General features: G+C 33.1%; 4 protein-coding genes across 5 annotated transcripts; 3 read left to right on the top strand and 1 right to left on the bottom strand.

Moving 5' to 3' along the window:
• The first annotated feature begins 804 nt into the window (after positions 1-804).
• On the top strand, positions 805-4,983 carry LOC114188158 (uncharacterized protein At5g49945). Its single transcript, XM_028076709.1, has 3 exons — positions 805-1,852; positions 4,205-4,408; positions 4,499-4,983. Exons 1-3 carry the CDS (start codon positions 905-907, stop codon positions 4,727-4,729), a joined length of 1,383 nt encoding a protein of 460 aa, XP_027932510.1. The 5' UTR covers positions 805-904; the 3' UTR covers positions 4,730-4,983.
• A 2,799-nt stretch (positions 4,984-7,782) lies between these two features.
• On the top strand, positions 7,783-9,233 carry LOC114186926 (metallothiol transferase FosB-like). Its single transcript, XM_028075004.1, has 3 exons — positions 7,783-8,085; positions 8,515-8,822; positions 8,916-9,233. Exons 1-3 carry the CDS (start codon positions 7,907-7,909, stop codon positions 9,014-9,016), a joined length of 588 nt encoding a protein of 195 aa, XP_027930805.1. The 5' UTR covers positions 7,783-7,906; the 3' UTR covers positions 9,017-9,233.
• A 1,178-nt stretch (positions 9,234-10,411) lies between these two features.
• On the bottom strand, positions 10,412-16,833 carry LOC114188119 (probable ion channel SYM8). 2 transcript variants are annotated; one of them, XM_028076651.1, is made up of 12 exons: positions 16,207-16,827; positions 15,660-15,728; positions 14,956-15,573; positions 14,580-14,762; positions 14,346-14,405; positions 14,042-14,245; positions 13,446-13,694; positions 13,154-13,252; positions 12,245-12,439; positions 11,503-11,595; positions 11,125-11,391; positions 10,412-10,931 (listed from the first exon to the last, which is right to left on the bottom strand). In XM_028076651.1, the coding sequence occupies exons 1-12, from the start codon at positions 16,576-16,578 to the stop codon at positions 10,713-10,715; spliced, it is 2,628 nt and encodes an 875-aa protein (XP_027932452.1). In that variant the 5' UTR covers positions 16,579-16,827; the 3' UTR covers positions 10,412-10,712. The 2 variants fall into 2 exon arrangements, with proteins under 2 accessions (XP_027932452.1, XP_027932453.1); XM_028076652.1 differs by lacking the exon at positions 10,412-10,931 and having other exon boundaries at positions 11,503-11,579; positions 16,207-16,833.
• Positions 16,834-19,952: 3,119 nt separating this feature from the next.
• Positions 19,953-25,348, top strand: LOC114189198 (YTH domain-containing protein ECT4-like). Its single transcript, XM_028077913.1, has 8 exons — positions 19,953-20,229; positions 20,898-20,956; positions 21,928-22,003; positions 22,575-22,798; positions 23,077-23,631; positions 24,063-24,275; positions 24,585-24,758; positions 25,017-25,348. Exons 1-8 carry the CDS (start codon positions 20,202-20,204, stop codon positions 25,137-25,139), a joined length of 1,452 nt encoding a protein of 483 aa, XP_027933714.1. The 5' UTR covers positions 19,953-20,201; the 3' UTR covers positions 25,140-25,348.
• Positions 25,349-25,551: the final 203 nt, after the last annotated feature.

The raw sequence follows: 25,551 nt of genomic DNA, 5'->3' as shown, positions 1-25,551 counted from the left end.
GGGATAAATTTTTATTATGGAGATGGGGATGAGATCATGATACCCGTACCCGCCCCGCCCCGTTGCCATCCCTATTGGTCATGCCTAGAACTTAAAGAGTAAAAGAAGAGAATTTTGTCGATAAGATAAAATATTATATGCTAAATAAAATATACTAGAATAAATGATTCAGTAATTTAAAATTTTTGCATCTTTTTCTTTACTGTAGCTTCCTATATACATTTGTTATAATTGGTGTAGAATTATAACTTATTCATTGATTTTATTTACAAAATCTATCTTTTTATTACAATTTTATATATTATTTTTATCTCGAGGATATTTATAGTTTACTCATATCAAAATTTTAAGAAATCCAATCGTAATACTTTAAACCACTCTACGACTCAATTTTTTTTGTTGTTGAAAAAAATAACGAAATAACCAAAGATTTTTTTAATTAACTAATATCTATAAATTTAAAATAAAGTGATATGGTGTTGGAATTTGAAGAATTAGAATAACATCAGATTATGATTTAGATGGAGTAACAAATATCAATTTTTTTTAACAAATTTTAAAACTAGAATAGAAATAAATGATATTTTGTAATATATGTTTTGACTGAAAGTTGAGGTATTTGCATGTATAAGAAAGTTTATGAAATAATTGTGGTAAGGAGATTACAGTAAATAATCTATTTGAATTTAATTAGCCCTTAACACGGAATTAGGAGTGTAAAATGAATGAAATTGGGTTTTAGGCAATCTTAACAAACCTAAACACGAGTTATGAAATATGATATATGAAATAAGAGATATGAGATATGAAATATTATGAAGTAGGAATTACTTATATGCATTTAGTTTTGTTGGGTTGCATCTGAGCTTCACAACAGAACACAACACACCTCACACAATCGTCAATGGCTAATTCAACTCTCTCATATCTCTTTCTCGCTCTTCTCTGCGTTCACTCGATCTTCCTCGTCTTTGCGTATGCTGATTCCCATTTCGAAGGCTTCGAAGCCGAAGATGACGATGAAATCGAAGACGCTTCTATCGATCCCGCGTCTCTCCGATCACCGCCACTCTCCGACCCCACTCCACTCGCCACCGATCCAACTCCCCAACCTCCACCCTCCGATCTCCCCAAGTCCCCTCCCGCTACCACCACCACCACCTTCGATTTTTGGGACGACGACGAATTCGAGGGCGTTCCAGTCGAACACGCCGCCCCCGAACCTCCCTCCGACCCCAAATCCACTGAAAACGCCACAGCCGCCCAAACCCCTCCAATCCCTAATTCTCCCCGCTCCTTCACTGTCGAGATCCTCTGCGGATCCTTTCTCATCATGTTCGCCATCAATTACTTCACCGGCAAGCGCGAGAACGAGAACATCGCGCTCTCCTGGGCTGCGCAGTTCGCGGCCAAGGACTCTATCTTCGAGAAGAATTTCAGCCTTCTAGGGATCGGCGACGGTGGCGACGATGCGCCCTTGCTGCTGAAGGAGGGGCAGACGACGTTCAAGTTCTACGCGAGCGGGAGAAGGTACTGCCAGGGGCTGTTGGCGACGCTCGAGTTGAAAAGCAGGCACGATCTCATCGCGAGGATCTACAACATGATTGTGCCCTGCAGGGACGAGATCGCGTTCGAGGTGTACATGAACGACGACGCCATGGATCATGTGGTTTTCGCAATGGCCAAGAAGAAGGCTGCCAAGGCCATGCACAAGGATGTGAGGGATTTGCAGAGGTTCGGCAGCGTTCTCTCCCCTCCCACTTCCAGGAAGTGGGTTGCTGATGACCTCGCTGTTATCTCTGAATCCAAGGAAGTCGCTGCTGATTTGATCACCGATGCCGTCATTGATCAGGTTCCCTTCTCTTCTTTCAATTACCAATTTTCTTCTCATGCTATTTTATGGTTAATATCTGTTTTTCAATCTTATTTCAATAAGGTTTGTAGATAGGCGTTGTTTAATCTTCATAGTTATGCTTTAGAATAGTCTTTGTTTGATAACTCTTATTGAATAAATGCTCAATTACTTTGTTTATGTAAACTCGTCCTTAGAAACTTCACAGGCGATGAAGCTTTCATGTGATAAATTCTTACTAAATTAAGTGCTTTATTAGCTTTTTATCCTTGTGTGCCCCATTATTAGAAGCTTAACTGAGTATGAAGGTCAGTTGTCACAGGTAGCACCATCTTTCTAGTTTCTAGCTTCACCGGGAGATTGAATTGCATAGAGAGAAAGGGGTAGAAATAGATTCTGCTGGTTGGTTTTGTCTTGAGCTATTTATAACTCCGTGTCTGTAGAATGAATTTTCTCTCACTTTCCTATTGATACTACCGAAAATCATGCACCCTTTCTTAAAACCAAGGTCCAAAGGCTGTAGAACATTATATATTATTGTTTAAAATACTACCTTTTCCATCCAACATATAACCTATTTATGTTAGACTTCCCCTCAGGATTCCCACCAGGCATCATTTTCGCTGTCTCTCTGTTTTTTTTTCTCCTCACTAACTGTTGGCAATAGTAATTATATGAAGAGCTAGAGCTATCTTTGAGTTTGCTGCTAATCTATCCTTTAGAACAAGGTGAAAGTCTGAGTTTCAAGGCTGTTAAAATGATGAAGGTTTAGATATTGGATATAGAATAGAGAGAAGGAAGACTTTGTATGATAGAATTGTACTGCGTTGACGTGGATACTAAACTTATAGCACCAACTCTTGTTTATACTAATCGTAGTCCTAATTAATTATGAATACAAATTATAAGATAAATAAACATGCCAACCAATCCCGAGTGATATTTCGAAATAGGAGAACTAATCCTAATGGATAATTTAAGATCCTCTAATATGTGATATTTTTATATATTCTACCGAGGGAAGGTTTATGCTTCACCGCAACATGCAGCTAAGGATGGTGATTGGCGATGCCTAAGAACTATGTGTATCTTCACTTTGGTGATCCAGAGATTTTGGGGACTAGTAGATCTGTGTATTGCTGTTTTTTAGGTTGGTGGTCCTGTAGGAAAACTTGCCTGAATTTTTTCTGTTGGTGTCATCAATTACAGGAGAAGTCTAAAGGATGTTGGAAACGTCCAATGTTTGTTTTCCCTCTCATTTTTTGGTTTTAAAAACTGTTTTCTAGAAAAAAAAATATTCTACTCAGTATCAGTAATCTATTTCTCACCCAATTTTAGAAGGTAAAATGTCAAACCAAAGGAAATTAAGTCTATTATCCACACCAATGTTAGCAAAAGCATCAACGCACATCCAACTTCAGGCATAATCTACTCAACCTGTTTAGCTCTAATACCTTTGGAAGTTCTAGTATGAACACTAATAAATCTCAAAATACAAAGGTTAATCACATCATTATTCATATACTTAGTTAACCTTTTACCTGCCATCTGAACATTCCATTGTACCAAAAGAAGAGCAGAATGAAAAAGAATATATTTTTTTGAATTTCATATGATTCCTAGCTTTCCAAATAATCCAAATAATAGAAGTGATAGCAACAAGCTGAATATTGCACACAATAGGAATAACTTTTTCAGAAATAAAAGAAAGACAATCATCAATTGAAGAACAGGAAAAGTTAGGGAAAGCAGAAGCTATATGCGTATGTGTGTACATTATAATGTATGTTTCAATCGTAAAGCATTAACCGTATTTTATTCTAATCACAACACAATCCTCAGTCCTAACTAATTGGGGTAGCAAATCATAAGATAAGGATATATAACTTGATCATACAAGATAATGGGAAGTAGGAAACTCAATTTAAATATAATATAATATAATATCCTTTTGGAATTTGTTATCTCATTAAATTGGCATATATTTTGGTCAGTTGTGTCACTTGTTGAGATGAAGATTATGAAAACAGTAATATGACTAATAATAATTATATACTCAATGATTTTACGAGGAGCCTTATTTATCATGTTCAAAACTTTGTGGTTGATTGTCTGATATAAGTTAGCATCCTCCTTGGTTCTCCTGGTTGATAGTGTGCTTTTTGCTTACATATTCCTTTGATGCCCTGTGTGTGAAGTGATCATGCACCGGTGTTTCAATTTGCTGTTATGTAGCTTGATTACATTTGGCTTCATTTAATGTTTTCAAGCCTTTACGCAAAATAAGGGTGTTGTTTCATATCCTGTTAAGTTTATTTATTGGACTCAAAATCAGATATTGTTATACTGCAGGTTTTTGGTGAGAAAGCTTTTGAAAAATTTGGAAAAAGTTTAATTTCATTGCATTTCTCCGATCAGCACCCTGGTATACACAAGAAGGTATTGTTGTTCAAGTTTGTGCTTCCTGCTGCCAAGAACATGGCTGACATGACTCGGCTGGTGGCTCTCGTTCCGTATTATATTGACTTGATCGGAAGATATAAATTAAGTTCACAGGTGGGTTATTCATGCTACCAATGTATGGTTGGGTTGTAGGTGATGAAGTTTTTATGGTTGGTCCTTAAGTGAGTGGTGTTGATGTTTCAGGCTCGGTCAAAGACAGAGGGTGCACGACAAAAGGCTGCTCTGGAGGCACAGAAAGAACTCCGAAATGCCCAACAAGAGGCCATGCAGAGAAGAAAGGCGGAGAGGAAAAAGATGATGGAGGAGGCTGAGGCAAAGCTGAGTGCAGAGGCTATTAGAAAGAAAGAAGCAAAAGAGCGTGCTCGTCAAATGAAGAAGTCGATGCCAAGGATGAAAATGGCCCGTGGTGCGTAATTCTTGAATTTAAAGGATGATGAGTTTAAGGCCTTAATTAATGTTTGAATGTTGGGGGACCCTCTGCCTTTTGTAGAATTTACGGCAATGTACCTTTTTAGTTGGCATTTCCTCCTAAACTAGCTGGCTAGATAGGCCTCTCCACGTCTTAGGTGGATTTTGAATGTACCAAAATTTCCATTTTATTTTAGAGACATTTATTTACGACTTCTTCATAACCTCTTGATAACAAGTTAAATCTATTTATTCTACCTCCTTGTTTTTTACTTTTATTTTAACTTTCTTTTTCATCTTTTATAAGTGGTGCTTAGGGAGTGCTATTGCACCTGTCTTTTACTCATGTTTGAAAAACAAAAATTGCTATTGTCCTTTTACTTCACAAACAGTTTCCATTCCCACTCTATTAATTCAAAGTCATTTTCACCATTGGATGAAAGGATGTAGTTAGTTTTTTATGCTGTGTGCAGTAGATATGACATGGAAAAATAGTTGTTTGCAGATTCATATACGCAGATTATTATGTCCCTTTCTTATGTTTTGGTATTAAATGAATACGCATTTGATTAATCAGTTGGTTGAGATTATACGCGAGACATTTAAGCATTTGTGCATCACTTTCAATTTTGCACAAGCTGGGCTTGATGAGGTGGAGTTAGAAATTTGATGGGATGTAGGAAGCGTTTGCCCAGCCACTTTGATGTTTATATTTTAATACTTTTAAAGTTAGATATAGTATTATTTAGAACTTGCTTCATTTGGTATTGTTTCATTTGCCATTACCAAAATTAAGTTTTATGGTTCTATATCCATTTTATTATTTCTTGTTTGTTTTAAAAATATTAAATTATGCATCTCTTTCCCCTTTTTTTTTTTCAAATTACAATTACGCCTCTAGTTTTTCTGTTAAACTCTACCCAAATTTCTTGTTTGTTTCAAAAATACTAAATTAAAAACACCACTTCAAATACAATCTATTTTAAAAATAATAATTACTGAACGCAAGTCAATCGATTTTTTAGCTTCAAAAATAAATTAGAAACTCAACATAAACATATTTTTGTGTATGTATACACATACATCAAATTAAATTATAATACTTTCATTATATGCTAGTGAAAAAAACGAATCTTTAACTATTAGATGGTTAAATAATACATTTACGTTTTTTCTAAAGTAAGTGTACGGTTATTAGTTTATTTTTTTAAAATTCGTATATGTTTGTGATCAGTATTAAGTTATTCTCTTCACTTAATACATCATTTACACAGAGAAGAAAATATGATTACTTTATTTAATTTTAGATGAATCAGTTTTTAGAAATGGCAGATTAATAGAATGACACCCCTAAGTTTGATTTTGAATTGATGATTGAGTTTAAGTATTGTTTTTTATTTTCTCACTGCTATTATATTTAAAGCATTTTAGGTCAATATTTATTTTTTATTTTTATTTTCTACATATACATGTATCTGGACAAGTTTAGTCGGCATGCATATACATGTATTTAGGTATAGTCGGTCACTAAACTAAAGTACATCATTAGTATTTCATATTAACATTTTGTAGGGGAATGAAACAATACTTACTTGCTAAAATTATAAAGAAAATTAATATTATATACTATAAACTCAAATTATAAAGTATTAAGCACAACCTTTTCTTACTTGAGATACTTTACTAAAAGTTCTCAAATAATTAAAGGATATGTTGCACTCAATGTATAAGTTTGACTTCAAATATTATATATATGTTAAATAATAATAAAAATTAATTATATTAACGTAAAAAAGAATTAGTGAAATGCAAAATGTAGAAAACAAAATGATAAGAATAGGGATGACAAAGTGTCGGGTCGGGCACGAATAGTGTCTACCTACAATCCGACCTGCAAAAAAAAATCGGCTCGCTATCTATCCGTTTACTTGTTGAGTATCCGTTTAAAAAATATTCGTGGTACCCGTTGATACCCAATACCCATAAATATTTATTTTATAAATTTTTTAATATAAAATTATAAAAATAAAATATAAATTAAATTGAATTATAATTATAATTAAATTTTACATAACAAAATTAAAATATATTATTAATTTTAATTTTAAATAAATTTAAATTAATAAAATATAAATTAAATTTTAATTTTAATTTTTGTGAATAATGAATACCTAAAAATATTAGTAGTATGATATATATATCTAACTTATTTATAAACGAATATTAAAATATCCACCGACCGTTACTGACATGTAGAAACTATCTCATTTGATCGGCTAATATTTTTGCCATCCTATATAAGAATGACAAGTGTTGAAAAAGAGGCATCACGTGTGAAACGTGCGAGAATAACACCCACCCACACGATATTTTTTTCTTTACTCCTACATTCACACCACAATTTAATTTTAACTTTTCAAACAATTTGACATAATATATTATTTTATTCAGAAGAAGGGTTCTTCCTTCTGTCACACGTGGCCCACGCTTTGCTCTTACCGGATGACGCGGATCTGAAAAACAAGCCTTCACAGTTTCTCTTTTCTAAATCAAAAGCAAAACGTGTGTTGTTTTATGAAGCATTTAATTTCATTCAACATGAATGCACACACCCACCTTTTCATGTTGTAAATTTTCAGTCCTAAATCTGAAAGTTCAAATCTTGGTGATGGATATATCTCTTTGTTCTTTTAAATTATCATTCTTGCAGACACCCAGTTAAAAAAGATAAGGTTTTCTGTGTTGAAAAACAGAGTAAAGAAATATAATAAATTGTTGCCGTGTTTAAAAATTTACCAACTCAGTTACAATGAGTGGTTTGATGATGTTAGCTCACTGAAGACAGTAGGTTAAATTTGAATTTGACAAGAAATTAAAAACAAGTTGGTTTTTCTTTTAAGCTTTGATGGTTTCTTTGTTCAGAATTAAATTTAGAGTTGCACGTTTTGCATCACAAGCAGAGGCATGGTGGGACAATGAGAAAAATATAGGTGGTTGTTAAGATCATAATTGATGAGGTGTGAACAGATAATTTCCATTTTCATTTTATCTGTAAAGTGTGCATAAATCCCATCCTCTTACCTTTATATAATAAGCACACTGCAAGGTTTCATCCTCACAAACACAACACAACACAATTACACAACACTTTCCTTAACCAAGTCAAGTGTTTGAGTGCGAGTTATGGGAAAAATAGAAAAAGGGTCACTGTCTTCTGCTTCTGCTACACCTCTTCCTTTGCTTTCACTGAACCACGTCTCTTTTGTATGTAAGAGTGTGAGTGAGTCTGTCAAATTCTATGAGGATGTTCTTGGATTTGTCCTCATCAAGAGGCCATCTTCTTTCAAATTTGAAGGGGCATGGTAACTTCCTTCTCTTTCGTTTTCTGCTTCTTTTCTACTTTCCCACATGTCCCTTTCTACCAGATCAGCTTTTGGTTTCGATCTTTTAAGAATGCCATCACGAATTCTAATTTCTGTGATGCAGACTCAACTTTTTGTTCTTGGCAAGAGACTAAAGATTAAGCATTCAATAACATTTCATATGTATTCAATGTTCCAGTTTTTTAACTACCGACACTCTATTTTGCACTGAATTGGCTCAGTGAAGAGTACTCACTCGCTTAAGTGAAGATAAATAGTACATACACGTTTATCTAAAAATGAAACGAAAGTCAGGGAATACGATTTCTGAACATTTTTTGTTACAGTTTCTTTGAGAAACTTGGTCCAAATGAACTAGTTTTGGTATGTTAAATGAATACTGTTTGAACTGGTTTTTATAATGTTCAGGTTATTCAACTATGGCATTGGCATTCACCTATTAGAGTCAGCTAAGGTTCCGGTGGAAAAGAGAGAGATAAACCCGAAAGAAAATCATATATCGTTTCAATGCTCAGACATGAAAGTTATAATGCAGAAACTTGATGCAATGAAGATTGAGTATGTGACAGCAGTTGTGGAAGAAGGTGGAATTCAAGTTGATCAACTGTTCTTCCATGACCCAGATGGATACATGATAGAAATATGCAACTGCCAGAATCTCCCTGTGCTTCCAATTTCCTCTTGCCCTCTCAAGCGCCACTCTTCATTCTACTATGGTATGCAAATTCAACCCTTCTTTTTTCTCTCACTTTTCTCTTTTATTTCTTTCCTAATTGGGAAGTAATGGTTAGATCATTTGGGTTTGGCAGGAGAAGACACATTCAAGATAAACTTCTATGCTGAAGAATCTAAGTTATCTAAGTTGATGATGGAGAACTTCATGATGGATATGCTCAAGATTTCAATATGAGGACAGAAGAGAATTGTGTGAAGGCCTTTTTGTCCTGTACCAAAGTCGTCACAATATAATATTAGTACTTATAAATCATACTATTTTCTTCTTTTTTTTTGTATTCCCGTTTGTGTATAATAGACAAGTAATTCCGTACTCTGTCATCTCAACATTGGATTCCGTCTTCATTATGTATAAAACTATCTAAGATATATACACAACATTTTTGTCTTTCTATTTTACCAGTATTTATTCAATCTTATCATTAACAGATACATCATTTTTAGAATTACTCTAATATCCTCTAAAGTTTTATAAAATCACATAAATAAAGAAACTAGAACTGGTCACTGTGTGAGTGGAAATGCAGATGGACATTAATAATGGCGTGAATAGGTTGCAAGGTGAGAAAGAAGCGTTGAGATATGAAATGAAATGACGTGAGTTGTTCATATTTGACAGCAACATGTCTATGTCTGAAACCTTCACACTCAACAATTCTTCATTATCTTATTGTGAGCAGTTGAGTTATTTATTGCACACTTGTTTCTTTGATGAAATTGGTTTTAATTACATTCTGTGAAAGGGTGAAGGGGTGAAGTGTAGTGTACTCAATAATAATCACTCATTGTCATACATACGTGGTACCATAGTGGACTTTTGTACCAGTGTTTACAAGGCCACATCACTTTACCTGGCACTTGGCTTGTAGCTTCATGTGCCTTTCTCTAATGTTTATGATAAATGATAAAATATGCCACTAGGATGCTCTTTATATTCATGTGATTTTATAAATAACACCCTCTTTATAAATAGTGGCCCACTATTACTAGCTCTTCATAAAGAGCATCCACAGTGGATGGTGGATATTTTATAAAGAGGATCTTGTGTGATTTTATTCATAGCAGCATCCATAGTTTATAACGAGTATCTTATCTATCCACTATGGATGTTGTTTATATTCGTGTTCTTGTAATGAATTGATTCAACAAAATCTTGGTCAAAGAATTTTATAGTGTTTGATCAGTGCTAGACAGTCCAATATTAATATGCAGAAAATGGTTTTAGTATATTGTTTAGTCTCTTAACATCTACTGAGGTATGAGCTGTTGTCTGGTGGGACCATCTGGTGATTAGCCTCTTGAGTTGTGGCCTCAATCACCAACATTGCCAGGGAAGTAGTCTATGCAATGTAACCATTCTTTTGTTTCTTTGTTTCATCTACGTTCTTCTGATAACGACATACTACAACTATTAGTAGAAATAAATCCTCTTCTCTTCCAATTTCACATGATAAAAGGTTATGTATTTATTTCTTTATGATTGGGTGAGTTGATTTGGACTTTTCACATCCTCTTATTATATATATATATATATATATATATATATAGATAGATCACTTAAGGCTTAACGTTACAGAAAAATCTCTTTTTTTTTTTTTTATCATTGAACGATGAGTTCATAATTTCTACATATATGTTAAAGAGTTACTCTACACTTGAACTCCTTCCCAGTTACCTATATGAGAGATTATTTTACAAGTTGCAGTGATGTTATAAACATAATTCCACATCAAATAAAAAGATTAACCAAAATCTACAAGAATCTTTGGACGGGCAAAATCTCAGGTCCTTCAACTTTTAGGAGCCTCCAAATTCCCAGCTAGTTTGAAATGAATAACAATCATCATCTTCATGTCGGCATAAAGGAAGACTCAATCTCCTTTGGCAACAACAACAAAAACATCACCAAGGGACCATTTTCTTGGCTCTGACTTTTCTGAAGGGTTGATAATGGCTCTATCTTGGTTAGCCAAGCGATAGCCGATAACAATCTCCTTTCTTGTTCGACCCCTAATCATTATATCGTAAAAACACAGTTCTTCCTGGTCAAATAAATAGAACTCTGCTGGTTTAATACACATCTCGTTCCCCTGAATAAGTTACCAAAAAGTTCAACATATAAGTCATTTTTATCTGGTAATCCAAAACCATAAACAAAAATCTATTTATAAAAAATGCTAAACTAGAAGTTTAGAAATTGGAAAATTAAACATGACAAGAATTGAAAATCAACTGAAATCTATATCGTGAGAGACAGTAAGAATAAGTTCAAATGAGAGATACCTCCTCTGCAAATAATTCCTCAAGAACTCGGTTGATTTGCTTGTCTTCGGCCACCATTGCTAGTGCCATGCTAACCAGCTCATTAGATAACACATAATCACTGATTCTGGACACAGAGACTAGATTTCTAGTCCTAGAATCCAAAATCTCACTAATTATAATTGATTTATCAGAAGCTTGCTGCATTTCACGGATCCAAGAGTTGTGAGAGAACCCAGATAACCTCAGAGAAGTTGACTTGGTGTCTTTGTATGGTAGGCGTCTTGACTACACAGAGGAGGGAGATTGTTAGAAAGTCAGTTCATAAAACAATGAGACATTAGTGAGTGATTTGAATACAAAATCCTTAATTTGAAATGATGCAACCATACTGGATACCTGTATATCACGAATGAGTAGAAGGGTAGCTAGAGACCTTGAGTCAGAGTGAGCAACAGAGTCCTCCACTGACTCATCTGCAAGAATAAGGATCTGTGTTCTTAGAGTTAGTATACAGTTCAAGAGAATCTTAATTTACCTTGCTTGACAGCCTTTGATCTAGAGGTATTTTATTACACTTAATCTCCTTTCAACACTTTGCTCGTAATTTTACTTGTATACAATGATGAAAATTGAGCAAGGTATTAGAATGCTATAAATGAAACAGGGAAATCCCCGAGTGAAACATGATATAAAGCTTTTAAAGAGTTTTAAGAAAGATCCCACGACCAAAAATAAAAAAATGTAGATATGTAAGCTTGCCATATTTGGCAAGTTAATCTTTAATAGAGCCAACTTCAACTGGTGAGATAAGCTTTTGATGTTGCTCATAATTATGTTTTGACAGCATGGATATTTTATACCATCTGCCGAATCCTTCTAATCAAATTAATTTTTCTATTTTTGAAAGGAAGCAGGGTATTGCTAAGATTACAGACGAGATGGAAGCATAATCAATCACTTATTTCTTATCGAAACAATTTGCATAATCTCGTAATTTACTTATGTCCGGATTTACCTTCTGGTTATATATGACACAGGCCTCTTAATATTCACATGGTGCATATTCCTTCCTAAAGACAGTGATACATTTAAAACCTGAAATACTATAAATATGAAGAGATAAAGATTCAAAACTTACAGAATCAAAAGTCTCCAGTGGAAGACCCTCCAGGTGCCGCCTAATTACAGCATTCCCCTCCCTATGGACAAGTTTTATGTTTTCTAGCTCAGAAACATCAAGTCCACCATCAACAAGCTTCTTCTCTCTTTCCTTTTCAGGGACCTCGTTGAACATCCAAAGCTCTGAACCAGGAGCCAAGAGTGCCTCTAAAACCTTTTAAACAACAATGATTAAGGTAGTCTTAGAGGATTATGAAGTTAGACTGGTTGTGTCAACTCACATATTTTTAGGAGATGGATCAATTAGATTAAAGCAGTGATTATTTACCATCACTGAGCATTCACACAGGAGTGAAGAGCATAATTCAAGGAATCAGTCAGGTCCACACAATGTAGTTTATGCATAATTAAATTTCGTATTTTTTAGCTTCTTTCACTTGCACTTGTGGATTCCCTACCCCCATGACCTCCGTTGCACTCAGAGTATTCTTAATATTTCAGAATTTAGTTCTCATAAAACAGGTTTCTGGACATTTTTATGATAGATCAATGTTTTTTTTTCCTTTAAAAAAATCAAACAGGCCCCTAGATTGTGGAAATTGACTCAATAAACTTGTTCACACAATTAAGACAAAAAATAGTTGGGAAATATAGCTAACGACACCAGCTAGCAGCAGATTGAAACCCACTGCAAGCACTTGTGGTACCACAGTCAAAGGGTGTAGCCCAGTGGAACTTGATGATCTTAGCCAAAAGAATATCAGCTATTGTTTGTTGTTCATGTTAAGATTACACAAATCTATTACATAAGAGAATTAATCCTTTCAAAACATCAACAGGATGGTACATAATAGCAGTGTCACTTGTCAAAAAAAGTAAGGATATGTAAGTAAGGCCATAGTATAGCGTATCCAATTAGGAGAATTACCATGATCATATCATCAATATCACGGCGCCAGCCACAAAATAATATCTTCTCTGGAAATTTAGGTGGATCACGTATCCTCGGGCAAAGTCTCTTACATACCTGTATAAAGTATATAACATTAAAAACACCATGTAATGTATCACAAGTCATCTACTAATACTATGATTAATTTAATAAATCCATGACAGTGCGCAACATATACAAGATTCTAAGCACCAAATCAGCATATTTTCCAATAAGGCAATCGTATATGGACCCAGTTCAGTAAGAGAAGTTGAAACGGAAAGATAACCTCTGGAAGAGGACCTGGAGCATAAGTGTCGTCATCCTCAGCTATGACAAGGACTTCATCCCCATCTCTCAGAACATAACTATCATCTGGATTGATGATAATCTTTCCCCCATCAGCAGCAACCTTAACTCCACAAGGTATTGCATCAGGAAATGAAATTAATACATCTTTGAAAAAGAGACCATCCAATTGAGGCCACCTTTTGATGTAAAACTCAGCATTCTCAAATCCTAAAATATCCTCCCATATCTAGCCAAGAGAAGGAAACAAGTAAACAGATGCTGTGAGTCACACCGTACATGGAAACCAAATGTAGAAAAAAGTGATAAATTTCATAAAGTTGATACACTATCAAGGACTGGCAAAATGGTAGCCAGTTTCAGTACCTAGGTAACAGGCTTTATATTACAACTGAAAATAGTTCGTGAAGAAGTTCATTTACTAAGTGTCAGGATTCTTGAGGCATTCGTGTGTGACTTAGTAAGCACATTCTAGCTATTTTAAACTCTACATACATGAACAAAACGGGTGCAACACCACTTGAGGGTGGGTGGAAGAAAGCTAGTTCACATGAACAACAGAGTTATCCAACTAACCTGTGCAAGGCCAGGCTGTAGAGCACACTGAATCATCAAACGCCCAATTACATCATGTGCAACAACTGTTTCAATGAGTTCTCCGCCAACAAGTTTCACTAGAGGTTCATTGTCAAGGTCACTCATCTCCACAACAACATGACCCCCTAAGCCCTCCCTTACGCCTGTTAGGCTAAGAACAACTCTCAAAGCACGTGCATCACTCTAGAAAAGGAGAATTGAGAAAAAAAAAAATTGACTGTGAAGAAGTTCCTTGGCAAGAGTTAGACAACATAACAAAGGAGTAATGAGTTATGCAAATAACCTGATCTGCATTTTCATCTGAAGCTAATACAATAATTGCACGTGCCTTAGAAACTGAAACCTGTGGATAATTAATAATTACATTTGAGAACATAGAAATTTTTAGGAAGAAGGAAGGAATAGGTAGTAAACAGCTAACCCATTCCCCAATATTATATGATTCACATAGATTATATAAAAAGGTATCCTTTCCCCCCCAAAAGCAGAACAAAGAGTCAAAGATACTCCATCAAACCTTCTTTAGGTCAGCCAGTATAAGAGGACTGCCACTTCTACAAATTACGGACGTCCCCATGAAATCAAATTCAAGCTTTGCTATATCCATTTCCATTTCCTCCTTTTCTTTTTCTGCAAGCACTACTATAACACCACCACCAACACTCTTATTTGCTATTGCTAGCTGCTTCAAAAGTGAACCCTGCAATCAAGCATCAATCATCAACATCTATATCCTTCTTATGAACAAAAATAAATGATGCAATCAGATGTACAGAATTATTACAGATGAACTATCAGATAAAACAAATCTGTCAACATGATAGTCAACAGAATATTCCAAGTCAAATATAAAAACCTTAAAGCAGTTTGTGAGGAACTGACAAGGAGATTACCAATTTGTCACTCCACCCAAGAATGAGTATGTGGTTCTTTTCAATCACCTCACTCTTCCCTTTTCTGAGAGAATCTACCTTTTCTGATATAGCATCTGACACAAGTCCAAGCATCATAGCAAATATCAGCATACCACCTGAACTAATTGAGACAGAGACAATCCTCTGCCCGGTTCCTTCAGTTTCAGCATGATTTCCTGAGTCGGCTACATAAGTCCAAGAATGCCAAAGAGCTTCAGCAAAGCTACCGCCAGTCACAGCATACAAAGCTAAACCACCAAATCCTATAAGAAATAGAGTTGCAAAGAGAAGGGCAAGTAGCTTTGCATAAGGATATATGGAGAAAAATACATCTACCATATAAGCAACTCTCTTCTTCAATGGTACATCCTCCTTGTTATCATTTGTTCTCCTCAAGCAATTTATTATTTGAGGAAGATAATCAAGATATTTGTACAACACAAAGGGCAAAATGAGGATGGCCACCACAATATACAAAGCAACTGTTCTACTGTCAATGTTCAGGACATAAGAAAATGAACCATCGCCTTTTCCAATTGATGTCTTTCTATTGTCAGGACAAAAATCTATTTCGCAGCACAGGTGAAGTTTCTCATCCTGCAACCAAAGAAATTAATAAACAATCTATCCAAAATAAACAAGAAGTTAAACACCATAATAAATTTCTAGAATTACAAGCTTACCTCCAATTTTCTGAGCCTATATTGTAGATAAGCGGAATGGGGTACAAAAACAATAGAGGTAATAACAAGCTGCCACAATAAAGGAAAGGTTCAGATGACCTGAATGAAGTATTGAAAGAAATTATCTCATCTGATAGAAGAGAAAACAGAAGAGAAGTTAAAGTCTATAACTTTCTGCCAGCCAGCTTACTACAAAGGAAAACCATAATAATTTTCTCAAAAATAGCTATGTGGGAAAATGTGTAGTAAAATATCTGTTATCATACAATGCCAGGAGTCTGTAGAAGCACCAATAGTTCACAGGTAAGAATACCGAGGGTTCCAGAAAGGGATCTTACTTAACTGTGATAATGGAAAAACAGTAAGTAAAGATGGTAGCCGATAATTTTAGATACAAAACCCCAATAGAAGCTGTGACCCAGAAAATTGCTGATCCCCTTTACTAAAACATAGCATAATTAATTTAGGTGAGGGAATTTAATAGAAAAATAAAAAGAAAAAGGAAAGAACACATACAGGCAACTAAAATAACTAATAACTAACTAACCAGATACAAGATCGGAGAGAGGTTGTAGTATTGAGTTCTGGTGTGTTGGGAACGAGGTGGCGAGGAGGAAGAAGGAGGAGGAGGAGGAGTGGGGATAGGTGGCGGTGGCGGTGGTGGTGGAAGAAGTGAGGGTTTGGGAAGGTTGAGGTTGTGGGTGTTGGAAGGTTTGAAAGATGGTTTTTTTTTCTTGGTGGTGGTGCGAAGGAAAGAAGGGTAGTTCCATTGCTCATCAGAATCAGAGACAGGGAAATGGGGGTTATTAGCAGTTACAGAGGCAGAGGTTGTGTGCCTAGGATTGGCAATAGTCTTGCTGCGCTTCAAGGGTGGCTTCCTGAGACTGAGATTGGAAGGTTCCTCATTGCTCTTTAGCATTCTTAGTGTTCTCCACTTCACTTGAGTTCAGCAGAGACAGATATTCCTAATACCCTTTGTGGGGCTCTGATGCTGACCACTACTGCTTTGCCGTAGGTTGCTTTGGCTTCTGTTGTGTTGTGTGGGATCTACACAGAAAAACAATGTCTTGTGTTGTATTGTGTTGTTGAAAAGCTGAAACAGAAAACCTCTCTCTCTCTCTCTCTCTGACCTCCTTTTGTTACAACAGTGTTTTTCACTTTTTTTCATGTTGATGTGGATTCCATTCTCAACCTTTCTTTTTTTTCAATGAACTTTTCTTCACATTTTCATTCTTTTTTCTGTTTGTACTTTTTCTTCACATTTATTCTCAATTATTTGCCTTCAACTGGATTTACACTTTTAACATCCATTTTCTCTTTTTCTTGCACAAAAAGTGTGAAAATTGTGGGGTTAGAAAATAAAACTACATAAGTCCATGTTCTAAGGTGAAGGAAAAGTTTTAAATTAATTGATCAAACACATTCCTTACCCTCTTAGCTCTTAAGAACATCAATTTTTCTAATTATGTCCTGGACACATGATTAATATATAATGAAAACAAGTATTTATTAAATTAAATAGAAATAATAATAATAATAATGTTGAAATAAAAAATTTGAAATACCTATAATAAACAAACTACTTAAAATTATATTAAAAAAAGAAAGTAAATATTTTTCTTGTTTAGACTAAAAAACACTTTAAGAAGAAGAAAGTATATGATTTTAATTATTATAAATTAAAATTAATGATAATTAACACCTGATTTTAAGTCAAATATTTATGTATTGCTTAAATATTAAAACATGATTTTTGTACTATTTATTAAAATCAAATTTAACGAATTATTAATATGATTCTTTAACTATGTTTGTCAATTTAAATTAGTTTTATGAAATGCAACATATGATTTAGTTTTATCTAGTATTAGTAGTAAATACATTTATTGTGGTTTATATTTAGTTAGCTGATGACACAGACTAACTTGTTTTCTACCTAATTTTATTAAATCCCAAATTTATTTTCTCATCATAAAATATGAGTCTATTTATTTATATATTTTGAATAAAATAATGTTTTTTCAATAAAATAACTACTTGTTTGGGGTCTTAATAAGGTAAATTGTTTTAAAAAAATAAAACAGAAAGAAAAAGAAAAACAGTTTTTCTGAGATAATAGAAACTATAACAACTTTTATTTATACTATAGTCTGGTTAAAATAAATCATTTCGTAACTATCACTTATCCTTAACTCATACCAATTTCTCTTTTATTCCTAATCTCCTAATTTGATTATACAGTCTCTATTAATTCATTGCATACTACAATCAGTCCTCTTAATTTTTTTTTTCTTTTTGGTTTGGATAACAATTTTTTAAATTGAAATAGAGTGCAATCCAGCAACAAGAAAAAGAAAGTCAAAATAAGTTTAATTATCCATTTGAAAAAAAATAGTTTATTCTATTTTAAAATGTACAAAATTTTAATTGCTTTTATTTCAAATTTGTTTATTTTATTTTCAAATGCTTTATTTTATTAAATTTTGCTTTTCTTATTTAATAGATTATTTTAATCATCACAAAATACAATAAAATATTTTAATATAAAAATAATAGTTGGTGACAGTTAAAATGTATTTTTTTTTTCAAACAAAGTATTTAATTAACGAAACAATTTAAAATACATAATGAGTTAATCATTATATTCTTAAAAATAAATGAAATATTTTGTATAAAGTAATTAAGATCTTCTAAAAGATATTTTCCCGTTTTGTAAATAATTAGAATTTGAAAAAAGAGGAAATAATAAATCCTTAAGCAAGTTCTTTAATATAAATAACCTATTTTCTATAACAATAATTATCAATATCATAATAAACACACATATATAAATATAATCAGCAAATATTTTACTATCATCTTATTTTTATTTTTAAATTGAATGAAATATTAAATAGTTAAAATAAGGTTTAATTACCCTTTTGGTCCCTCTATTTGTTATGAAATTTCATTTTGGTCTTCACGTTTTTTGTTGTCTCAATTTGATCCTCATTTTCTTAAAAATGACTCAATTTGGTCCTCACCGTTAACTTTGACCAGACGGTGTTAAAGTCAACGCCACGTGTCAATTTCTGGTTTTTTTAAATTTTTTAATATTTTTTTTGATTTTTTTTTTTTTGAATTTTTTAAATTTTTGACACGTGTCACTTCACAGTTTTGCCACGTGTCAAAGTGACTCAATTTGGTCCCTATATTTGTTTTTAGTTTCAATTTAGTCCCAAATTTTGTAAAAGTGAAGCAATATTGTCCTTCCTCGAATTGACACTAAATTTACTTTTTTATAAATTTTATGGTGATATTCTTACAAATTTTGATTTTTAATCTTTACCAAGTTTGTATAATATGATACACTTGATGCCTTTATATATGATGACAAAATTGTTAATTTTTGAAATTAAGTTTGGGATTTAACTTTGTTTAATAATAAAACTAAAAAAAATTATTTAAAAATATTTCTATAAATATTTAATAAAAATGTCAATTTTAGTAAGAATATCATCATAAGTTGTATACAAAGATTAAATTGAGTCTCAATCTAAGGAGGGACAATATTGTTTTACTTTTACAAAAATTGGGACTAAATTGAAACTAAAAACAAATATAGGGACCAAATTGAGTCACTTTGACACATGACAAAATTGTGAACTGACACATGTAAAAAAAAAAATTCAAAAAAAAAATTAAAAATTCAAAAAAAAATTCAAAAAAAAAATAAAAAAATATTAAAAAAATTCAAAAAAACCAGAAATTGACACGTGGCATTGACTTTAACACCAAAATCATCACGCAGTAAGTCAACAAAACCTAAAGTGATATCTCTTTCCCCTTCAAGTTTACCTACTACGGTACCGGAGTGAACATGATCTCCACCAGACAAACGTAATGCTTTAGCTAATACACGAAAGTGCATACCATGATTCTTTTGTCTGTCGATAACTGCATGCATTGCACGATGTATATGAAGAAGTAGACCAAAGTTAACGGTGAGGACCAAATTGAGTCATTTTTAAGAAAATGAGGACCAAATTGAGACAATGAAAAACGTGAGGACCAAAATAAAATTTCATGACAAATAAAGGGACCAAAAGGGTAATTAAACCTTAAAATAATCTTACAAAATAATTTTTCCTGAAATAAGATATAATATATATTAAAAGATGTATCTTTTGTTATAAATGATAATTATATTCTTTATGAGTAGAATATTTGTGGGAACTGAAAGTAACCTAACCCTTCATTTGTGGATTATGGAGGCAGTTATCTCCTTATTGTATATGTGTGTGATTAGATGTTTTCATAATATATATAAGACAGAGAATGAGTATATCAACACAGAAAGCAAACTGCAAACACTGTACCCACCGATTGTACCATCACACGATCTTCTCTGTCTTCTATTTCTAGGGTTTATAGGATTCATTTTTTCTCTCTGCTAACCTAACAACACATTCAATTCATCTTCTCCATCTCCTCCTCAATCTTCCATCAATCTTCGGCTACGCATCTTCTCTGTTTCTCCCTCTCATTCATACATCATTGATCATGGACCGAGCCAAGAGATTCCAGAAACGTATCCTTCTATTATTTTTTTACCTTTACACATTTTTTTTTAATTATTATTATTCCTTCAAGTAATAATTTGGATAGCGGTTTCGATATCTGTGTTTATTCATCGATGTCGCACAATGTTTACGTTTTGCAACATTATCTGTTGTGTTTTTTTTTACAGGGTATCAGATTTGTTGCAGTCAGTGTGTGGCAATTGTGCAGTCACTGCTGTTATTTTTTTCCTTTACTACACTTAGTATTAGTCTCAACAACTGAGTCATGGAAATCCATTGTAGGACAAAAATATATCTATTACCAAAACTAAGTTGTCTATAATAAATACCGCATTTGTAATTTTTTCTGTTATCAGACATTATAGACTCTAAATTTGTAGAACGCACAATAGTCTGTTTTTGATAGCAAGTAATAAGATTGAGAGAATGGTAACTCAGTCAAAACCTTAGTCAAATGATAAGAATCATTAATTAAAAATGGCATATCTCTACACATTAAATTAATAATAGTTCTTCTTAATTAATTAGCACTGATCTTGCTTATTTTCTCTTCTGGAGATAAAACAGATTTGTACTTTGATAACTCTTCAATTGTTATTGATTTTTTTGTCTCTCTTATTAGACATGTTTCAGATATTTGTGTTCTATTTATGATATACTTAACCATGTGATATAGTTCAATACGTCCCTAAAGGAACTACAAATCATAGTCAGCAGCGGAAGGATGAAGATGTGGTATGCCCACTTTCTCAGTCTTTCTATAATATTAATGTGTGTCTCACTCTGCCTTTCTTTCTAAATTTAGGTTTTGATTCTCTTTAATAAACAACTACTGCAAAGTTTTTCTATTGAAATGTCAACCGCAAACGCCATTGTTTGAGTGATAGCTAGTCTTCTGCATTAGAGTAAACTTGTACTTTCTTAATGACAGTGTCATAAAAAGTAAAAATAAACTACAAAAAGCAAACAACTTATATAATAAATAGAGCAAGACTTATGATATTTTTTTGAGATTTGTTTCCATAAGATTTAATGGGTTATTTTAACTATTTAAGATATATGTTTCTTAGAATTCTACTGTAAGGTTTGTAAGAATAGGAAAATTATAATGCTTGTTAGGCTTGCTTTTACAAAGTACATTATCAAAATCTTAATTCTCAATTGAGAATTTTGTCATGTTGGTTATTTACATATCGAAAGTATTTTTATGTCCTATATTTTAAATATTAAGTGTTTCATTGTGTCGCACCTGTTAATCTTTATATTTAATAGGATTACAAGTGTCTTCTCTTTGACACGAAAATTTTTTCCTTTGCTTTCACTTTCTATCTTATGACACTTCTATTTATGGAAGATAACAAGTGTCAAATAACTACTTGATCTTCCTAGAACTTTGTGTTTTTTCCTTTCTAGGAGGCAGTCACTCACCTTTGGTTTTAGCAAAAATCGTTTGAGACCCATATCTTCGTGCATAGAGTTACTTGAATGTAATAAAATGTAGTTCTTATCAATTATGGAAAACTTTGGACAATTACTTGATTGGTGGCGACAGTATATAAGTCACACTCTGGACTTGATAATATATACTTTTATAACTGTTCATTGATGCTAAGGGACTAACAGTAACAAACAGTTTTTGTATTTTTGTTTTGACCTTTATCTGTATCATGATGCCATCATCATATTTTATGAATATGTTTCTGTAGGTTTCTAGAAAAGATTATATCTCATCGGATTCAACATCATTGGTAACCTCCTCTGGACACGATGTTCGCGTTGCAGGTGAGACAGCTCAAGAGCCCTACACCTAATAGTTATGAGGAAAGATGATAAAATAGTTCCTTGTCCACTTAAGATGGCGGCTAATGATAGTGAAGTATTTATCTTAGAAATTGCTCTGTCTTTATAATTAACTATGCAAAATAATCTTGAATACTAACTACGATTATGATCACGACTGAAAATAATATTTTACTTTCTCGAGCATTAAATGAAGTCTTAACTTGGTCTTCTTAACATTTGATTATTAACCTATGCAAATACACTAGGATATTTATTATATGGATCTACGACAAGAAGGTTATCTGATACTATTTGTTAAGCAGTGGTTTAATGCTGTAATGATTTATGATATAGACCTTAAAATAAACATTTATTCATTTGGATACTTTCTGATAGCATATATTTTATGAGCTAACTTGGAATGCTTTAAACTTATGAACATTGTGTTGTAATCAAACCTTTTTTTATTAATAGAACCTTTAGTTATGAGGGCGGGCTATTGTGGGTCTGGGTGGGCATTGGGTTGATCATCAATCTTATATCTCATAGACCGAGAATTTTCAACTACCAGGTGTGAATGAATCAGAAGCTCTGCCTTGTTATGCATCAGTTCCAACATCTTTTGGTGTGCAAAGCAAAACTGTGAAGGGTTCTGTAATTGCAAAAACTCATCCAAAATCCCCTGGTTCAATGAAGCCGAATAACTTCAAGTCTACACATAGAAATGAGAGTTTAACCAGCACAATATCTAAGCCCGTGACTAATACAGAAAAAGATATCAAAATTATAAACAAGGTAATAAGTTGGAAGATTATGGTGTTCATAAGGTATCATTGCTTCTAGATATTATTTTTGAGATGTGTTGTTGCTTTGATGAAGAATACTTAGAAAGTTATTATTGTCTTCATTAACTCCTGGGTCTTGTCATCTCTTGCATCTGTTGTTTTACTTATATTTAATATACTTATCCAAATAAGGAATGGGTAAAAAACTCCGCTCTCTGTTTTATATTTTCACTATAATTGATTTTCTCTTACTATAATTGATTCATCATGTGAATGCTTATTTTGCAGGCTCCTCATATGCCTTCTAATTTTACCGCAGCTACCACTCTAACTACATATCAGAACGTAGGGAAACTTTCATCATCAGACACCTCAAGATGTCATATGTTTGCCCCCACAAACTACAGGCCAAATTCTTCTACTGACTACATTCGAAATACCTCTTCTACCTACAGACCAAATGGGAGAGTGTCTAGTTTAAATGATCGACTTGTTTCAAATGACAAATTTAGAAGTGGAGAATCTGAAACGTCAAAGGAAATGACTCGGGGACCTCGGGGTCATTACAACTATTTTCTTCTACCACCATCAATTGTTAATGATGAGTTTGCAACCACAATATCTAGAGACCAATATAACCTGTCAGATTTCCAAACTGAATACGAAACTGCTAAATTTTATGTGATTAAATCTTTTAATGAAGACGACGTTCATAAGGGTGTTAAATATAATGTTTGGACAAGTACTCCAAACGGAAATAGGAAGTTGAACACAGCATACCTTGATTCAGAAGCTAAATTGAGACAGACAGACACGAAGTGTCCAGTATTCCTTTTCTTCTCAGTGAGTTCAAATTTTTGTTCTCTAGTTGTCTCTCACTCTTTCATTATTTTCTTCAGCAGAAGTTTGACACAAAATCAAGATATTTTTTTTGCTTAAATTTTCTGTTATATATTTTCCTCTATTTTATTTTATATCGGCTGTCTTTATTGGTGATAAATTATCTTCAAAAGCTCATTTAAAGAACATGAAGGTGAGTTAGTGTTTTCCTTTATATTTATGTCTAATGAGTGGGAGAATAAATATTTTTTCAAGATTGGCTGATCAAAACTCCAAAAACACATATTCTCTTCCAAATTTTATCTGGAATATCTATGATTTAAATATAATTGTCATTCACAACAATCTATCAGCTACTATAATTTTTAATTGGGAATTCATGTCCACAATCATGAATATTCATTTATCTTAGATGTATTTTGTTGTCAAATCAGGTTAATGCTAGCGGACAGTTTGTTGGAGTGGCCGAGATGCTTGGGCCGGTGGACTTTAAAAAAGACATGAACTTTTGGAAACTTGACAAGTACAATGGTTTCTTCCCAATTAAGTGGCACATAATAAAAGATGTTCCCAACAACCAGTTTGTGCATATCATTCTTCCAAACAATGAGAACAAGCCTGTAACTTTCACTAGGGACACGCAAGAGGTAACCCTTTTTATATTACAGTGTAATATTTCTTGAGATCAACCTTTTTTCTATGTTAGGAATCTGAAACCTGTTAAGAAGTAACCTTTTTGTAAAAGAAAGATAAGAAGGAACCTGTTAACCTTTTGAAATAATTTGATCTCTCCTCTCTCTTTCTCATGTGGATAATTTAAAACAGTTTAACCTGTTAAAGTCTAATTGTCCATATATGTCACATCTACTTTGGTCATATAAATGTCGTTAAAGTTATTGACTCCATGTTTTGTTACAAGTGATCTATAATTGAATTTGTAATTATATGGTTTGCAGATTGGACTGAAGCAGGGTCTGGAGATGCTGAATATTTTTAAAAATTATTCGGCTAAGACATCTCTCTTGGATGATTTTGACTTTTATGAGAACCGAGAAAAGTTATTTCGTTCTGAGAAGAAAACTATGCATGCAAGGTCAGAACAGGGAGTATATGTTAATGCCAATTACCAAGTAAGTTTCATTACGATCGTCTACACTACAGTGCTTCTTAGTTGTTTTTTTTTTTTGATCGGCACAATGCTTCTCTGTTATTTCTGCAATTGGAGTATAGAAGATATGTGATTTGCTCCAAGTACACCCAACTGAACTATTGTAATGCTACTATGTTATGTTAGTCATTAGATTCTCCCTTGCATGCTGTAGAAACATTTTGCTTTGTTTTGCTCGTATGTTGACTTTTTCATTTTTTTGCCTTTTTACTTTATGCAGAATAGTTTGATGGCAAGAGAGAAGAAAACAGATATGCAATCGAGTGGTACCATGCAAGGTAGTCTGGTCAAACTTACAAAGAATCTTTCTCTGAATTCCTCTGGAAAACAAGGATTGAGATAGCAAGATTGGTGGAGGGCCAGAGGAGAAAATAGATATTTACTTTCTTAGAGTTACAGATATGCAGTTTGATTTTTTAGATACCGTTCCTTTCTTAGTATTATATGACCACGACCACATTTTATATTGCTTGCTTTTCCATTCGCAAACGATCTTTAAAATGAATCTATTGAGGTAGGATTTATGGAATGAGAAACTCACACTTATTCATATATATATTTTTTAAAAAAATTAAATATATTTAAACCTTTATAGTAAAAGCTTAACTGTTAACCTATCTGTCTAGGACAATCATATAAAAAAAATATGTTTCCATTCAAAATACCAAAAATAGTTAATTAAATTGGATGTGTTTTTCCTACGTCTCAATTTTTTTAATTTTTATATCTCTTAATTATTTTGAAATAAACTTGTT

This window comes from Vigna unguiculata, chromosome 6 (assembly GCF_004118075.2).
Source record: "Vigna unguiculata cultivar IT97K-499-35 chromosome 6, ASM411807v1, whole genome shotgun sequence".
NCBI lineage: Eukaryota > Viridiplantae > Streptophyta > Magnoliopsida > Fabales > Fabaceae > Vigna > Vigna unguiculata.
The sequence above is the reverse complement of the archived record's forward strand: the minus strand, read 5'-3'. Positions and strand labels throughout refer to the sequence as shown.

Bases quoted from the DNA above. Each gene is read 5' to 3' on its own strand.
- LOC114188158 (XM_028076709.1), top strand. From the start codon at position 905: ATGGCTAATTCAACTCTCTCATATCTCTTTCTCGCTCTTCTCTGCGTT. The intron at 1,853-4,204 runs GTTCCCTTCTCT...GTTATACTGCAG, and splicing joins CCGATGCCGTCATTGATCAG to GTTTTTGGTGAGAAAGCTTT. The intron at 4,409-4,498 runs GTGGGTTATTCA...TTGATGTTTCAG, and splicing joins GATATAAATTAAGTTCACAG to GCTCGGTCAAAGACAGAGGG.
- LOC114186926 (XM_028075004.1), top strand. From the start codon at position 7,907: ATGGGAAAAATAGAAAAAGGGTCACTGTCTTCTGCTTCTGCTACACCT. The intron at 8,086-8,514 runs GTAACTTCCTTC...TATAATGTTCAG, and splicing joins TTCAAATTTGAAGGGGCATG to GTTATTCAACTATGGCATTG. The intron at 8,823-8,915 runs GTATGCAAATTC...TGGGTTTGGCAG, and splicing joins CCACTCTTCATTCTACTATG to GAGAAGACACATTCAAGATA.
- LOC114188119 (XM_028076651.1), bottom strand. From the start codon at position 16,578: ATGCTAAAGAGCAATGAGGAACCTTCCAATCTCAGTCTCAGGAAGCCA. The intron at 14,763-14,955 runs GTAATCTCCTTG...GCTTGATTGCAG, and splicing joins TTGGGTGGAGTGACAAATTG to GGTTCACTTTTGAAGCAGCT. The intron at 11,596-12,244 runs GTAAGTTTTGAA...CTAAGAACACAG, and splicing joins CACTGGAGACTTTTGATTCT to ATCCTTATTCTTGCAGATGA.
- LOC114189198 (XM_028077913.1), top strand. From the start codon at position 20,202: ATGGACCGAGCCAAGAGATTCCAGAAAC. The intron at 20,230-20,897 runs GTATCCTTCTAT...CATGTGATATAG, and splicing joins AGCCAAGAGATTCCAGAAAC to TTCAATACGTCCCTAAAGGA. The intron at 22,799-23,076 runs GTAATAAGTTGG...CTTATTTTGCAG, and splicing joins ATATCAAAATTATAAACAAG to GCTCCTCATATGCCTTCTAA.